Below are 15,996 nucleotides of genomic sequence, written 5' to 3'. Positions count from 1 at the left end.
CATGTAACTTATCACCCTTCGACCTTCGCATTGCTTTCGAATTTGTTGTTGTAAATGCTGTTGTACACCATAGCTATCGCCTCGACACCGTGTTATACTAGTATAGTTAATGCTATTAAGCTATGATTTTGATTGGATGTCTGATCACTGAGAAACTCGAGCCAACAGGAACAGCGATTACCATGCGAAATGTTTCCCTCTGGATTTAGACGCCCATTGTGCTTGGCGCCGTGATTGATTTGGCAGTATTTGGCATCGGCTTTAAAGGCTTCAACTCTCGCGTCTTCGAGTTCAACGGTTTCGACTCTTGCACCTCTCCACCCCTCTACCGATCCTAGGTCGATGCCATATTTCGATCATCTCTTGCCCCTCTGCTGCTGGACTGAAAATTCGCTTCCCTTCCGGATTCCCCAAACATTATGGATAGGAGCAGAGCGATCTTAGCTTTCATCTGGATCAACGAGCACACCACCCAGGCCCTCCTCGCACACACATATCAACTGAATGGAACGACGCCTCACCTATTGTCGCGCGCTCCCGCTACCGCTCTTGGAGGCACCGAACTGGGAACATGGCCCCTTGAACGCCCAGTGCCCACAATCCCTACTGATTTGGCTACTCTCCACTATTATGATCTTTGGTCTTTTTGTTTGCTTCAAGCGCTTATCACTCCCAAGCCGCCACTGTAATATTGTCTCCGTTCGCCACCACCGTCATACTTGTTGCGTTGTGTGCAAAGGTTAATTTCTGAGTAATTGTACCTCACTGCTGTGTTCAGCCAAGTGGATTCATTGACTCCGTGCGACAATAAACAACCCGTTTCAGACTTTCCCTCGACGGTCGGTGTAGTGTGCATCCCCTCCCGAAGCACCTTGGTATGTGCCTCGAGGGCCAAGGTGGACGGTAATTCAATTTGAAATTGTTGTATACTCTTGGTCTAATCTCCGTTGGATAATAACGAAACTCCCACCTCTTTGTCTTCCGGCTACTCACGCTGGAACCTTAGCATCACTTCTCGACGCTCATTCATGGCTTGATTTACAGAAAGGCATCGTGGTTGGGCATAAAAACCCTCTGGCACTCGAGTTAAGTTCCTCAGACAGCTCGCCTAGTCTCTTCAGCTCTCAAGCCCTTCACTCCAATCAACCAAGCCCTCCCGTACCAATGGACTCGTTCACTACCATCGCCTCCTTTACCAACCAACCCTCTGTTGAGGTTCCCTCCGACCTCGAGACCGGCGGAGGTTCTGGAAATGGGGCATACTGCGTCATCGCCTGAATCCACATTTACGCCTATGCCGATGGTGAGTTAGCTGCCCCTTCCTTTCGCGATGTGTTACTCAATGGAAGCGAGCGCTTCAGCAGTGATGACTGCAATGATTCCTGATGCTACAACCAAGCACTGCGAACCTATCCATCTAACCCAACCCTAACCATTCGATTTCACCTCTAATTTGCCCTTTTAATCCGTCGACTGCAAATTGCACTTGGCTCGCCATTTACTGGACCACGCTTCCAGCTGTAATTTATCTTTTCGATTTTCTGTAACTCGGGCACGGTTTGGGCTCAGGATTTTGTAGACTTAGTTGTCCCGTCGCTGCTGCTATCGTAGTCGTTATTATTACTTGTTGGAATTTATAAATGGCATCTTGCCCGCAAAGTATGTACAAAGCGCACGACGGATGCAGCTCGTCGACTGTTTCTTTATCGCATCAATGGGGTAGTGGTAACCTGGATCGTTGCCACTCTTATCGGCGCCTAAGTCGATCCGCCGGGGGTTCGATTCCCCCTTGATGCATTGTGTGCTTCTGTGTTATTTTCTTTTGCTTCTCTGTGAAAGTCACCTTGAAGGGGGCCGGTCCTCCTTTACTGTGGTGTCAATGCCACCAAATCCGATATTAACTATCCAATTTGTTAGCGCTCTTGCGGGTCTCAAAGCGGAGTACGCATCGGCGGCTATGACGAAGGAGCCTTTGTGGGCGTCTTCACCACGAGGCCTACGCGTTTGCAACTTCCACCATGGCACCTTCACCTCCAAGTACACTCCTTTCCTATTTCAAAGACAGCACAGTTCGTGTATCGCAGGAGTCAAATCCTTACCAAAATCCCATCTTAGCCCCTTACTATGCATCAACCAGCAACCATCTCTCACCCGATCTCCTTCCTCAATACAACACCCACCTTTCGAAGATGGAGGCGATGACGCTACAGGCCAGGGAAGATGTTGCCAGGCTCGAGATAGAGCTCAACGAAGCACGCCAGCGACTCCGACACACCATAGACGAATACGTATCCTGTCGTTCTCTTGCCGCGCCAATTCGTCGGCTACCAACAGAACTCCTTTCCTCGATATTCGTAGGCGTAGTGCAACGTCCAAAGCCTTTCTCGTCGGAGGATGTTAGGCGCCTCACGGTTCTCCGATTGGTTTGCAAGAAATGGCAGGAGGTCGTGGATACGACGCACGCGCTTTGGTCGGGGTTGACGTTCGACGTCTATGTCACTCGGCCACAGGAGATTAGACATTACCTCGAACAGTGGTTCGCACGCGCGGGAACCCACCCACTTCACCTCAGCCTGGATTTGGCACCGGTCAGGGGCGAGGGAGACCTGCACCTACGGGGGTTCTTCTATCAACCAGGGTACAGATGGACGTCGCTCAGCTTTTTAGGGGCCCCATCTAGATGGATAAGGTGCCTTTTCCAAACCCTCCACGGAAAGGAATACTCGCAACTGACGCAAACAGAGGGCTTCGAATGCTCATGGAAGAATCTTGAAGAGCTTGAGGTGAATTATAACTGGGATAACCATGCGAGTCCTTTTTTGTCAACGCCCATCTTCCCCCTTTCGCGCCGTTCCCCAAACCTCAAGCGCCTTACATTTACGAGGGCCACCCAACCGTTCTTCTCCCATAACACACTGCGCTACCTCTACCTCAGGGACTTCCGTGGCAGTCAACGCGCACTCGTCAAGGCCCTCTCCGTACTCCCTTCCCTGGAAGAGTTCGAGTTGTTCGCTTCGCTATTTAAAGCTGAGGATCCCTGGGACGCCGTCGACGAGGAGAACATGTCCAAAGTCAACGTCTCCACATTCCACCTGAGCGGAACAAGCCGTCCTCTGGAAGTCTTCGAAGGTCGTTTTCGCTTCCCCAAACTCCAAATGGTTCGGTTCACCGGCGTTCGTCCCGCGGAGTGGAGCGACGGAAAACTAGCCGGTTTCTTCAACCGCAGTGGTCAAGAGCTTGAAGAAATATCATTCATCCAATCCGCATTTCCCTCAGTGTATATCGCAGAGACCCTTTCAGCTCTCCGCTCCAAGGTCAAACGCATACTCGTGAAAGACTTCGAGTTTATCGCACAATTGGCACCCTGGCCCACGTCAAAGTTGCATGGGTTGGAGGTGCTTGTCGCCGAGACGCCACCTTCGGAAGAGCTTCTGCGGTCTATGATCGAAGTCTTCGGGCGGAGGAAGGAGGCGATTGAGAGGGGAGAAATAATCGGGCGTGGTGTCGTGCGGTTGTATGTTCAGAAAGGGTGGCCAAGCTACATGATCACTCATCGCGATTATATGCAGAAGATGGAGGAGGTCGGGGTACAGATGGTCCTCACCCCATACGAGTAGGACTTTGAACATTAGGAGAACCGTTGCCGTAAATGTCCAGATTTATGCTATACTTTTCGTACTAGCTGATGTCGATAGTCGAGAGGTCCGTTAGGTTGACCGTCGTAAGTAGTCCGGGTGGTGTGATGTCTCCGCTTTTTCATACTCCAAACACGGTCCGAACCTTTAAGCCAATCACCCCTCCACCGCGCCCGTCCCAGCCAGGTATAGGTGCCCTACAAACAGGACACCTCGCGACACTCGGGTCTTCTTCGTCCACTTGCCCTCTACCCCTTCCTGCACCACCACCTCTCCCACCGCGACCACGCCCTCGACCAGCGGACCCACCTCGGGTGACCATAGCAAGGTGATCACCCATGGGACCACCTCCGAATCCCCCGAATCCGAAGTTGAAGTCGCCTCCAAATGTAGGATCGCCTGTATCTTCATTAGAGTCGAGACGACGAATTGGTAAATGAAGAACGACTTACGGAACCCGCCTCCAATCCTTGGGGGTAACAGATGCTCGTTCCGTTTGAGGGTAGTCTTGATAGCTGCGAAGAGGCATTCTCCACAGCAGATATGCCCGCAGGGTGTCAACGTTGCGTTCGTGGGCGGGTAGAAACAGATGGGACAGGTGTAGGAAGATAGTGAATCGGGCTGAGATTCTGTGCTTGACTCGGGCTTGGTTGGGGATACTGGTGGTGGATTAGCAGGGTCGGGCGCGTTGGAGGATGAGTTAGTGTCGTCAGGTGCGGATGAGACTGTTGAGCTCGATCCACCAGCCGTGGTCGATGAGCCAGGGCGCGATGCAGAAATCCCCTCCACAATGGACGAAGAGCCCCCGTCGCCTTCGGCAAAGCTCTGGGATAGAGAAGATGAGTCCAAACTGCCGCTGCCAGACCCAGAAGCGGTGGCATCAGGGGTAAGCTGAGTGGGTGGTGGATCCGTAACGGGCTCCTCTTCATCGATTCTGGTTGCTTGAGTCTCTTGTGAAGGGCCTGCTAAACTCGACGATCCAGCGCCGCTGCCGCTCGGCCTTGCATTGGCATGCTCAAATGGATACCGCGCAGGTGGAGGGTCCACGCGCATACCCACATCACTTGGCACCTCCCCTTTCCAGGCCACAGAGCTCGAAGACTCTCCTATTGTGGTTTCAAGCCTTCTTCGTGTTCTTCGAGAGGTAGACGAGTCCTCTCCCTCTCCGGGACCGAAAGTACCGTCGTCTTCGTCCTCGCTAGGTGTTGATCGAGGCCGCTTCGACGAAGAAGTTGAAGCCATTGAGATTTCTTCTTGTTCCCGGAGTCGAGGTTGTTCTAGTTCAGCCATTCGAAGAACGCGAGTTAGGTTGGCTGTGGTTGACGGTCCTGGTTCTGCGTTCGCGACTAATTGAGCTGTACTTGATGGTCCTGGTCCGCTCTCGTTGTCTGTAGGCGCCGTGTCTCGCGCTGGCAACCCTGAAGGTCCTGGCTGTGGTTCATCGACTGTCCAAGAGATTTCATCGTCGTTGTCGCCGTCGAGAGAAATGATATGTCGTGTACCACGACGCTCTGTGTCTCGGGTGTCAAGCATCACAATCTCCTCCCCTTCAAGTCCCTCCGAATCATGGCTTATAGTGTCCATCCTAGCAGATCGCCTTGTGGAACGCGTAGACCCCACCGAAGACGCTCTCGAATTTGATTTTGATGAACGAGCAAGAGACGTTGCGCGAGACCTTGGAATCCTGTTTCTGCTCGTCGTTGGCAACGGCAAAGGGTCGTCTGCAAACTCCATACGGAACGGTTTCAGTTACAGCGCAAAGGTGGTGAATGAGCGAAAGGAAAGAGGAGATGATGATGTCGGGACCAATTCTCCCATCAGAACCCGTGAGAACATGTTCCTAATCCGCGTCGACCACGCGCCAAGCCCTTTGCTCATCGTTCGAGACGACGACGACAGCAAGGAAGACGATGACGAGCCTCAAAATCACCTCACAACTGGACCCTGCTCAGGGTGCCCATCCTACCGTTGTCTCCTCATTGTCGGTCCCAGCTCTACCATCGGATTCGTGCTCAGTATACTTGTACTACACGTTCCCGCCGCTGCTGTTCGTCGACGCGCACGAACTTGCTCTCCGAAGTCAGCAGTATACGCTAGTTGGGCTGAGGGGCAGGGGAAGCAGGGAACTGGAAAAACCTGTCCATGCTCTGCCCCTGGACGAAGGAGATGTAGAGGTTCTGGTCAGGTTAGAGGATCCAACAGCGCCGGAGGTCCATCTGCCAATTCATGTGCGCTACGCCGCGCCTGCTAAGACTCAAGATGGCTACCTGACGCAGGAATTCGAGGCGCCGAGAGCACTTGTGTGGTGCCAGGGCGACATTTCCGGCAAGTCTCCATCCATTTTATCCCTAAGTTATGTCTGACACAGTCATTAGATGCCCCAGGTTGTGACAAGGTTCCAGGCTATCTCTCGGGCCTTCTACCTCCTCAGGGATGCTACATATCTTCACCCCCTTCTCCAAAGACCTCGCTTCTTGAGGTGCGAGTCCCTGTTGGGAACAGAGACCAGGATCTAGCCACGGTGGAAATCGGCACCAGCGCGGTCATCCTGCTCTGTTTCTTCTGGGTTCTTACCGCATCCTGGAGAACGTTCACGCGACTTGACAAGAATAAGGAGAAGACCTCGTGATGTACCGACCACTCTTTTTGACCTCGAGATCCCCCGCGACTCGATACCTGACAATAAGGGGCTTGTCGTTACAGAGGGCCTGCATTTTCGTCGGCTCTACACACCGGCTCTCTGCAACAGGAAGGGATTCGGAGGGTTCGATGGGTCCTGGCGCCGACCGGGACATGTCCCTGGGATGTTGCCAGACGCACCGACCCTGTCCAACGCGTTCCATTGCGCGTGGAACGTCGACTGTTTGTATTCCTGTCGAACTACTATACCATCTACCACCACAGCACTAATGACAATCCATTTCAAGTGCGACCTCCACAAAAAGGTTCAGCATTGATCATTATGCTTCAACCGTCCGGTGCGACGACTTGACCACCTCAACCTCCGCATTCCTGGATCGTTCAAACACCTGTCCGTACTTCCGCTACCATCTCGGAGATGTATGTGGTCTGATTCGGACAAGCCCGAGCTCGTCACCACTACTCACTTCTCTCCTTAGTGCGAAGCGACTGACCACCTCGAACAGAAGCCTATCACTGTATTACAAAGGTAAGAGGGGAATAAAGCTGCTGTAAAGGGAAGGGTCTGAGCAACTGCCAATGGCGACTACGAGGGCTTGTCCTCGAGGCGCGTTCTCGACTACCAGTTGAACACAACCCCGAATCTTCAGAATGTCCGTTAACGCGAACTCGCACCGCCGCCGTCTTCCTCAGCCCATCCACAAGCGCCAACGCATAAATAACGCTGACAAAATCAAACCACTGTCTCCTGTCATCATCTTTGACTATGTAGGCGAGTACACGCAAGGCGTGGTCATGATCGATATCAACAACAGGAGCCCCGCCGTACTCGGTGCGAAGATGGTAGGCGCCTTCGACCAGGCCTTTGCTCACCCTCTCCCTTCGGCATCCTTCACACTCCGCATTAAGCGGCCAGGCTACGACCACTTTGAGTACGTTCGATCGATCAACGTCTCTCCAACAAGATACCATCAGCTTCAATCTCGCGGTCAACTTGCCCAAGCCATTGCGGGTGCACGTGTTTTCGCCAGATTTTGTGAAACTCACAGGAACATCCAAGAACTACCAAGTAGGCCTCATCGACATCCAGCGCCTGGTGTTGGTTGGACTCCATAATATATATGGGAACGTCTGGCAGGCTGAAGTTGACATTGATATGAACGCAATGACATTTTGATCCAGGGCCGCGCCTAGTACCAATACAGAAGCCATCTCTATCGTAGTTCAGAGTTTGAGTCCAATACACAGCCCATTCCATATGCTAATTTCTTTTTGAATCTGAGACTCAACCAGCGGGAAACTGTCCTGACTACAAATGTCCGAGAACTGAACGGCGGCCCCGCATCCCAATAAATAATCACAACACTGAACGTCGAAGATGAATGTATACTAGCCATAGCCATAGTCAATGGGTGCTCCTCTAATACCACATCTTATCTCTGTATGGCTGTTGAACCATCTCGACATCCACGTCCTTCAATCGCTCTACCACTTCTTGACTATACTCCAGCCATCGTTCACGCACATGTAACTTGACGGGTCCAAAGTTACTGTTCGGGTTACGCTTCTTTCTCGCCTCGAAAAAGTGCGCCATCGCCCGGAGGTCCTTCTCACTGGGAGCGTCTCTAGCCACAATTTCCTCCAGAGACTCATCAAGCTTTATCGAGCTGCGGAGAAGTCCAAAGTCCGGGGCGAGAATGCGTTTCGGAGTGGGTCGAGTGTTATGGAGAATATACGTGATAAGGGCAGAATGAAACCGCATGTCCCCGTCGCCTTCAGCGAACGATACTTCCTCTACGTCCCGACAACGCGACAGGAACGGGCCTATCAGTCCCGCCTTTTGCCACAGCCCTTCACTGTTCATCCCAACCCAAGGATCGACGAGATGGAGTACCTTCAGACGGGGGAACCGAAGCCCCACATCCAGCAAATCCAGGCTTCTCCCCCATGTGACGACCAACTTCTCGACGGTTATTTTATCCACGTCCGGTTCGTCATTTGGAGTCAAAGGGCCTTTATGAAGATAATTCGGCCGCATCGTCGAGAAAACCAGCTCGCGGAGGTTTGGGAGCATCGACAGCGTTTTGGCAAGGCTTTGAGCAGAGCCGATGAAGTGGTCAAGGTGAAGGTAGCGAAGTTGAGAATGAGCGAATGGGACGAATTGTCGTTGAATGCGAAGCCTCCTTAGGCTCGGAAGGGCGGATGCCGGGAAGGTAAAGGAAGGGATAATGGATGGCCAATGTGTGCTAAACACGACCTCGAACTCCTCGACATTGCTCCACGGAGATTCCACCACCTTTCCGTTCCCATCTCCATGCCCCTTCTGGCATTCGAGGTCAAGGAATAGATCTTTAACGAAAGCATGAGTGGCGGCAAGAAGGGCGAGAGAACGCCAGTTCCCATCGGGCTGGAGGAGGAACTCCCGGATACCTGTGTCTTCTCCAGCCTCCCCATGGTTCCAATGAGCCTCCCAGCGAATCTCGAGATGTCGTTGGTGCTTCCCTGCGCGCTTGAACCATCGCTCGAGGACACTTCTCGATTCCTCGTACCCCGACCTCCACCGCACCAAGAACTGGAGCCCCGACCATAAGGCAGTGGTGGAGTACGCAGCATCTCTCCACTTCTTGCATACCCGCTGTATGTCCCTCAGCTGGATGACATAGTCACGCCGTAGTTTCTTTGGGCACCCCAGGAGGTGTAGGAAAATCAGCGACAGGATCTCCGATGGCACGCGTCGGATGGGGGCAAGGAGCGAACTGCAGATCGTGTATTCGTCTTGAAAGACTTTCTGTTCACTTTGAGCGCGTTGGATCTGCCGTATGAGCTGATTGACCTGGTCTTGCAGCTGCGCAACCTCCTGTGTCTTGCCCGCTACCAGCTCCTCCATTTTGGATAGGTGTGATGTACACCGTGGAATGAGGTCGGGTGGCAGCCCATTGTTGGTTGACGGGTAATAGGGTACGAGGATGGGATCCTGGAAATCGTGCAACTCTGCAGATAACCGGGGCATAGTCTTCGCGAGGGACTGTTGGAATTCAACATTCAAGCTCAAGGTACACGCGCGAGCACCTCGGTTTCCCGTATAAGCTCCGACTAAATCCCCCAACCCCGCTCAATGACACGAGGTGGTCGGTAGCCAGCCTTGAGGCAGTGGGTGAAGCTGAAGTCCGGTCGTTTGCAAGCCATACATACTATTCGACGGACTTTGATTGTGTCTTCCCCGGGAGTTTCTGGGAGAGCTATTAACCCACGTCAAATTCCTTGGGTCGCTCACCCATCAGCCAGCCAAAGCTCGGTTGTCACTTCGAGGAGGAGAGGGACCCATGTAATCAGTAGTCAGAGCGCTGAAAACCATTTATTCATTCGTTCTTAACGCGATTTCCCCGTTTGAGATAGACACACAATTATTTTTTTCTTTAGCCGCCCACGTTCACCGATAGGCGCCCGACGACCCAGTCTGCCGAAGCATACAGGTGGAGCCCGAGTACATGCGCAATAGTAGCGCACAGCGCGCTACATCATTGTGCAAGGACAGGACTGGACAGGATCGTGAAAGATGATCGATGACAGTTCAAACTCAGCAACAATTTCTCGGGCGCTAATTGATCTCAAAAACCTTCACGATGATAGTGCACTAAGAGTTGAAGCTACACATTTTAAACTAGTTCAACAGCCACGTACAGATTGTCCGGGTTCAAGTCCAAGAAGAAATCAAAATCCAAAAGGCCTGATCGTAATATTTCGAGCGGAGAGAAGTGGCAGAAAGACGACGACGTCCACAACCCAGCCTTTCCTTACATAGGCGGCGAAGTAGCCCTCGGGATATGAGGCTCAACATAATCCCTGAGGACGTGTCCTCCTTCCAACGGGACGTCCCTCCTCGGCAAGCTCCTTCTGAGAGGGGTCACTCCAACCGTGGAGAGGGTCGAGCAGCTGCTCGAAGCAGGGGCAGGATGAGGGGGAGGGGTGGGACTGACACCCTGGTACCAAGTCGAAGTACCGTAAACGCCCATGGGAATCGCAGGGTCACCTTGGCACTCTTCGTAGACACCTGGGGAGTAGTTGGCGGGGATGTTCTGGGAGGAATAGCGTCAGACGATCGAGCTCAGGAGAGATGAAGAGTAGAACACGGTTACTCACCCACCAGCAACCCATGATATCGTAGATGTGGTTGCAAAGCTGTTTCGACCTCGGACCAATACAGGCTCGGATGCAGAATTCACGGTAGGAAATGAATTGCGTCCATTCATGGTACTGCAGACCAGAACCGAACGTATTCCCGAATAACAGCCCACCGACTACAAACAGTTAGCCTTCACTTCACTCTTCTAAGAGGAAATGTAACGTACTAGGGTTACCCTTGCCATCAGCACCTCGGTTATCCATCTCGCCTCCGTCGTCTCCAAACGGAATGTTCATCTTCGTGAAATCACCGACGCCAGTGATCTGGACGTATTCCGGTGTTCTGACAAAGTGCACACCTTGAAGGGTACCGTCGGGAATGGTTCGAGTACCACGTCCCGATTTCGTGCAATAGGACACAGCGAAACGTTCGGTATCGCCAATCGTTCCCAGGGAGGGAGGTCCGTAAAGGCAGAAGTCCGTCGCCGAGCTATAGTCACAAGGTCAGGCCCACCATTACATTTCGGCTCAAAGGAAAGCGTACTTGATCCAAGCGGTCTGGCAGTTGCTGCTCTGGCTGGAGCCAGTTCCACAGTTGTTCGTTCCATACTGGCCATTCTGCGATTTGTTCGGCAGGTCGGTGGGAAGGTAACCAGTGCTCCAGACTTGATTAGGGTTCTTGTTCCAGCAACCCCAAATTTGAACCTAGTGTCACACAGATAAATTAGCTTCACGCATTAAAGCAGCGACTAGAAGGAATACATGCCTGATTCCCATCCGCCAAATTGCCATCCGTCAGATCGACGCACTTGCCCTTCCCAGTCCATGCGAGTGTATTGTCCCACTTGCTATAGTACCACTGCTGGTTCGAGTTTCCGGTGGCCGAGCAAGTCCAGATTTGCAATTTAGTGCCGTCCTGGTCGACGCCATCGGTCACGTCGAGGCACTTGTTCCCGTGGACCCTGACCGTTCCACCACTGAAGACCCACTTTTGGCTGGGAGACCCACCGGCCACACAGGTGGCGATAACGACGGGAGCGCCGTCAGAGTTCGACGAGGCGGTCAAGCACTTGGCTAACTCGATATGAGCATGAGGAGGACGTGGGTGGAGGTAGATTGCTCACCATTGTTGGGTTGGGGTTGGAGCAAAAGCTCCCCTTGAAACCTGGACATGACGTTTCAGTACTCAGACTCAGCCGGGCAAAGACAAGTAGGGACATGAGTACTCACTCGGGAGTTTGGGCATACGCGCCGGTGATCAGCGCTGCGCCGACAAGTCCTGCGATCGCGTTCGAGATTGAGGACCTGAGCATTGCGGAAACACAAGGCCGTCGTGGTTTAGTACGTCTGTCGATTCAGGGAGAGAGAAAGAAACGACGAGGGCCAGAGACAAGGTCCGTGGACGAGCGAGACTGGACAAGAGGGCGTCAGCTCCACAAAGACAAGCAAGGCTGCCGATTTATGTACCCACCGTCATTAGGTTTGGCCTCGATGGACTTAAAACACCGAACCTCCGACACCATGAGGCCAGAGTGTGTTTTCCGTAACAGCCTGCGAAGACGGAGATGACACAGTTCATGGCAGGAAACCTTCTTTCTGCGATTTTAAATAAGCGGCTTTACAAGGCATGGCTGATGTCCTCGAACATTGAGGTCATGGGTTGCGCGTCGTCTGATGCGTATCAATTTCCGCACATTCAGGGTGCTTCCGAGAGGCTCAGCGTGCTTTGGGGATTAGGTATTGGTCGAAGCGCGTCCAGAAAGGGGTTGACCTAGGTAATGGGCAGCCTAGTAAAACGGACAGGGAAGAGCATCAGATTTGGTTTGTAGTCACAAATCGACAATAGGTTGTCTGATAGGCGCACCTTCAATGACTCCTTATACCCAGGATAGCGACTCCAGCCTCAGCAGCGATGCTTTCCGCTGGCTACTTCTCAGCGAACAAGTTCCGAAAAAGAAGACAGTGTCGAGAGCTTCCGGTCACATTCCATGGCTTGGCGACTTCTAGACTGGAGGCAGATTTCCCAGCTCACAGCGTAGGGAGAGAGGCTTAGGCCAGCTTAAACCCCATTGAATCATGTATGACCAGAAGATGACTCCTGTATTTGTGAATAAGCCTTGTTGTTTGACTCTTTGGGTTTTTTTAACGCGCTGTCGACTACTCGTGCGTGGTTCCGTTAGCCTAGGGGTTGGTCCCAATATGGGGGTCTCGCACCTTTGCTTCCTCAATAGGACGTGTATTTCCGCAAGCAAAACTTACCGGATAAAGACCTCAAACATGAAGGTGAGAGAAGAAATCGAGGTCCAGTGAGTGGGTTGGTTTGAGGTGACGACTCCGCCAACGGCGTTTCCGGGTGGACGACACGAAGCGGTTCGACGGCCCGATGTAGGCCGCTACCCCTATCAACCACGACGCGGGAATCCACAATCGACTGCAAGAATCCACAATCGACTGCAAGAATCCACAATCGACTGCAAGAATCTGCAAGGTATTGCTTCAATAGAAGGTCAATCCAGAGACTTGACGCTATCTAGAATCTTTTAAACTTTAACACGAAAGTCCCAGGACCACCGAAATCTGTTCGCCTCAAAAAGGAAGCACCCCTACCCCTTCGGGAACGGACACTGGCACGAACTAGCTGACTGTCGTCGAATCGAATAGAAACGGTTTGGTAGTTGACATAGGGAGTGGTCACATTTACATTGTCCAGGATACAAATATTTAGAAGTCATTGGTCAATACAGTTTAAGGCAAAGTAACAAGCTCATCCTCGCGGGCCCTCCTGAGACATTCCGCCTCCGCATTGCTATACTTCTCCTCCTTGTTAGCACCTGCAGCGCTGGCACCAATAGCGCGACCCGTCTCATTGTTTGCCAAATCCATCGCCTTCTCCGCAGGTGGGTTGTTCTCAGCCGATTCTTCGTGATTGTCCGCAATCGTCTTCGCGCGGGCGACGCCGAGGTCGATGGCCATGCGAGCGTTCCAGTAGCAGTGACGGAACGCGTCGCCTTTGCCATTGTGAAGGGAGCTGGGGAAGTAGTCCCATGCAGTCATGGACGCGACTTGGGCATGGCCGTGGGCGGCGAGGCACGCGGCGATGTTGAAGGGGTTGATGCAGTACCGCATCTCGGTGACAGGAGGGAAGTAGGGGGTGTAGGTTTGACGCTTCTCAATTGGAGTAGCGACGGCGAGCGCGGCGATGGCGGCAACAACAGCGAAGGCGGACTTCATGATGATTGTGGGTTTGAAGGGCTGGGTACTTGGTAGAGGAGCGGTTGGGTTGTTGAAGGCGACTGGGGAACTCTCCGATGCAGGTTGGAGAGCTACTGAGGAATTTGTCTGTTGCCTCTACCCTTTTTATCACTTTTTGACTTTGCCCATACAGCTTGCGGATCATCACATACGGAGAAATTGTGCCTCAAAATCCGGTGCGGACAGTTCTGAGGGACCAGGGTGAAAAGGCGCTTTTCACACGAGACTCATCTGGACTCACTTAACGGGCGCTCAAAACGAGCGCCAAGAAACGACTGAGTGAGCATTTCCATTACCGTGCACACAGAATAGAACTCACCTATGTCTGAGAGTAGGTTGAATCGAAGTTTATACACGGTCGATATCAACGCATACACGCGCTGGGTAGTCGCTTTTGCGTCATTGCCGCTGGGGCAACGGAGTTATGCTCAGGGTCGCTTAGGCGCTGGACACTCTGGGCAATGATAACCATCTAATCTCATCAGACAGTTTATAGATCATCGATGGGGTGCCCACCGGCCGCAGTCAGATGGAGTGGACTTCTAGGCTATTCGACCCAAGTCCAAGAAGCTATTGACCATGCGGTTGCCGTCAGTGTTACCGAAAACCCAGGTACGATGCCTCGAGAACGTTCAGGTTAGCCCGTATAAGGAAGCTCAAACCGGTAACACATTGAGCGGCCCTCTTCTTCGAAGATGTACATGACCCGGACAATCATGATGTGTCTCAGGCTCGGCGGCGACCCTCGAGGAATACTTTATTTCAATAACTCAGTTAGGGCCTCTAGTCGGGAACGGTCCTAGCAGTTCCTTGAGTTAATGGTTGCATACAGGAATCCACATCTCATGAAGACATTTAAAAGAACAATAGATCAAAGAAAGGGATATTACCATACTGAACTTGGGGCGTCTTCTGTGCCTAGAATAGAAGCTTACACGGATCTCCGCAAGGCGACAGAATTTTCCGTGGTCATACTTACGGGAAGGCTAAATCCAATATCAGTCGGACAAGAAGCCTCCGTTGGACTTTGGAAGGAATTAGACATTCCTTTTTGGAAGACTTCCTAGGCATTTGGATACTTTGCGATCCTGAGGGAGCACGCCGCAGATGCAACTGTCAAAGGTGACTGGGAACACTGGTTCTCCTTGATCACGCAGCATTTCTCGATACAGATTCAACATCATAGCGAGAGGACGGAAAATTATGATACATCAAGCTGGAACAACTTTCTGACAAGAGATTACACGAAGTATCTACTACTGCATCGTCAAGAAATTGTGTCCGTTACTTCAAAGTGACAAGCTGTCCGTTACGCGCCCTCCTGAGACACTCTGCTTGCGCATTGTTGTACTTCGCCTCCTTGGTGGAACCAGCAGCATTGGCTCCAATAGTCCTGCCCGTGGCGTTGTTCGCCAAGTCCATCGCCTTCTCATTGGCGGGATTGTTACCCGAGTTCTCGTGGTTGTCACCGATCTCCTTCGCGCGAGCGGTACCCAAGTAGATGGCCATCCTCGCGTTCCAGTAGCAGTGACGGAAGGCGTCACCCTGGCCGTTATGGAGGGAGGAGCTGGGGAAGTTGGCCGCCGCCGCCGCGGATGCGACTTCAGCGTGGCCGTTCGCGGCGAAGCACGCAGCGGTGTTGAATGGGTTGAGGCAGTAGAGCATCTCGCTGATGGGCGGGAAGTAACCGCTGTCTTGGCGCCTGTCTATTTCGACAGGGGAAGCGACAGCGAGAGTGGCCAAGGTGGCAGCAGCGATCAAAGAGAACTTCATGATGGAGTTGAGAGAGGCTGTTGGTAAAAAGACTGGGTCTGTGAAGAGTACTCTCCGACGGTGTGGGCTAGGAGACTGAATGAATGCAGCCTCGTAGGTGCACCTTTTATACCTTCAAGTTTTTCCGACGACTGGCTGTTTGGATGGAATGTCTTGGAGACTACAAGGTTTCGATGTCATCTAAAGCGTCACATCGATAGAATGAATCACACACCATGGCTACACAAGTGGAGAACTCAACTGGATCTTCTGTCAGTAGATCCTTGTCAATCGACTGATTTCGTTTTGAAGATCAAGCCAGAACATTGATAGGCAGATGGACTCGGACGTGAGATTCGTCACGAACGTCCGTAGTGGGTATTCTATAGCCTACAACAATTCATCTTCCGATTTCTAAAGCAATCCTGGTAGTAGAAATCCTGGACGACCATTGGAATCTCAAGTTCAACCCTGAAGAAAAGGCCCGTTTAATAGGTGACCACGGTTGTCACATATCTCCACCCCCCCCCACACACACGCCTACCCTGCAGGCACGTTCCTCGCAAGAGCTCCGATACTCCATCCTGTCAATGCG

General features: G+C 52.4%; 9 protein-coding genes and 1 non-coding gene across 10 annotated transcripts; 5 read left to right on the top strand and 5 right to left on the bottom strand.

Moving 5' to 3' along the window:
- Positions 1 to 419: 419 nt before the first annotated feature.
- On the top strand, positions 420 to 1,278 carry CC1G_08063 (fungal mating-type domain-containing protein-containing protein; the record flags this gene model as incomplete). The annotated part of the gene is made up of 3 exons (XM_001836626.1): positions 420 to 685; positions 779 to 903; positions 1,007 to 1,278. 3 exons carry the CDS (start codon positions 420 to 422, stop codon positions 1,276 to 1,278), a joined length of 663 nt encoding a protein of 220 aa, XP_001836678.1.
- A 430-nt stretch (positions 1,279 to 1,708) lies between these two features.
- Positions 1,709 to 1,797, top strand: CC1G_20100. The gene has a single exon. It is a non-coding gene; the product is annotated as a tRNA-Gly (tRNA).
- Positions 1,798 to 2,018: 221 nt separating this feature from the next.
- On the top strand, positions 2,019 to 3,617 carry CC1G_08062 (hypothetical protein; the record flags this gene model as incomplete). Its single annotated transcript, XM_001836625.2, has 1 exon — positions 2,019 to 3,617. One exon carries the CDS (start codon positions 2,019 to 2,021, stop codon positions 3,615 to 3,617), a length of 1,599 nt encoding a protein of 532 aa, XP_001836677.2.
- A 174-nt stretch (positions 3,618 to 3,791) lies between these two features.
- CC1G_08061 (hypothetical protein) lies at positions 3,792 to 5,392 on the bottom strand (the record flags this gene model as incomplete). Its single annotated transcript, XM_001836624.2, has 1 exon — positions 3,792 to 5,392. Exon 1 carries the CDS (start codon positions 5,217 to 5,219, stop codon positions 3,792 to 3,794), a length of 1,428 nt encoding a protein of 475 aa, XP_001836676.2. The 5' UTR covers positions 5,220 to 5,392.
- Positions 5,393 to 5,545: 153 nt separating this feature from the next.
- CC1G_14478 (hypothetical protein) lies at positions 5,546 to 5,998 on the top strand (the record flags this gene model as incomplete). Its single annotated transcript, XM_002911434.1, has 1 exon — positions 5,546 to 5,998. One exon carries the CDS (start codon positions 5,546 to 5,548, stop codon positions 5,996 to 5,998), a length of 453 nt encoding a protein of 150 aa, XP_002911480.1.
- Positions 5,999 to 6,926: 928 nt separating this feature from the next.
- Positions 6,927 to 7,452, top strand: CC1G_08060 (hypothetical protein; the record flags this gene model as incomplete). Its single annotated transcript, XM_001836623.1, has 2 exons — positions 6,927 to 7,207; positions 7,251 to 7,452. 2 exons carry the CDS (start codon positions 6,927 to 6,929, stop codon positions 7,450 to 7,452), a joined length of 483 nt encoding a protein of 160 aa, XP_001836675.1.
- Positions 7,453 to 7,695: 243 nt separating this feature from the next.
- CC1G_08059 (hypothetical protein) lies at positions 7,696 to 9,285 on the bottom strand (the record flags this gene model as incomplete). The annotated part of the gene is made up of 1 exon (XM_001836622.1): positions 7,696 to 9,285. One exon carries the CDS (start codon positions 9,283 to 9,285, stop codon positions 7,696 to 7,698), a length of 1,590 nt encoding a protein of 529 aa, XP_001836674.1.
- A 617-nt stretch (positions 9,286 to 9,902) lies between these two features.
- CC1G_08058 (macrofage activating glycoprotein) lies at positions 9,903 to 12,054 on the bottom strand (the record flags this gene model as incomplete). The annotated part of the gene is made up of 8 exons (XM_001836621.2): positions 9,903 to 10,351; positions 10,416 to 10,573; positions 10,625 to 10,887; positions 10,942 to 11,055; positions 11,207 to 11,471; positions 11,522 to 11,562; positions 11,628 to 11,702; positions 12,020 to 12,054. The coding sequence occupies 8 exons, from the start codon at positions 12,052 to 12,054 to the stop codon at positions 10,070 to 10,072; spliced, it is 1,233 nt and encodes a 410-aa protein (XP_001836673.2). The 3' UTR covers positions 9,903 to 10,069.
- A 1,088-nt stretch (positions 12,055 to 13,142) lies between these two features.
- On the bottom strand, positions 13,143 to 13,936 carry CC1G_08057 (secreted protein; the record flags this gene model as incomplete). Its single annotated transcript, XM_001836620.2, has 3 exons — positions 13,143 to 13,720; positions 13,802 to 13,837; positions 13,891 to 13,936. 3 exons carry the CDS (start codon positions 13,934 to 13,936, stop codon positions 13,143 to 13,145), a joined length of 660 nt encoding a protein of 219 aa, XP_001836672.2.
- A 997-nt stretch (positions 13,937 to 14,933) lies between these two features.
- Positions 14,934 to 15,422, bottom strand: CC1G_08056 (secreted protein; the record flags this gene model as incomplete). Its single annotated transcript, XM_001836619.2, has 1 exon — positions 14,934 to 15,422. The coding sequence occupies one exon, from the start codon at positions 15,420 to 15,422 to the stop codon at positions 14,934 to 14,936; it is 489 nt and encodes a 162-aa protein (XP_001836671.2).
- Positions 15,423 to 15,996: the final 574 nt, after the last annotated feature.

The sequence above is a fragment of the Coprinopsis cinerea genome (assembly GCF_000182895.1).
Source record: "Coprinopsis cinerea okayama7#130 chromosome 4 map unlocalized cont3.4, whole genome shotgun sequence".
Classification (NCBI taxonomy): Eukaryota; Fungi; Basidiomycota; class Agaricomycetes; order Agaricales; family Psathyrellaceae; genus Coprinopsis; species Coprinopsis cinerea.
This window is presented reverse-complemented; position numbering and strand designations above follow the sequence as displayed.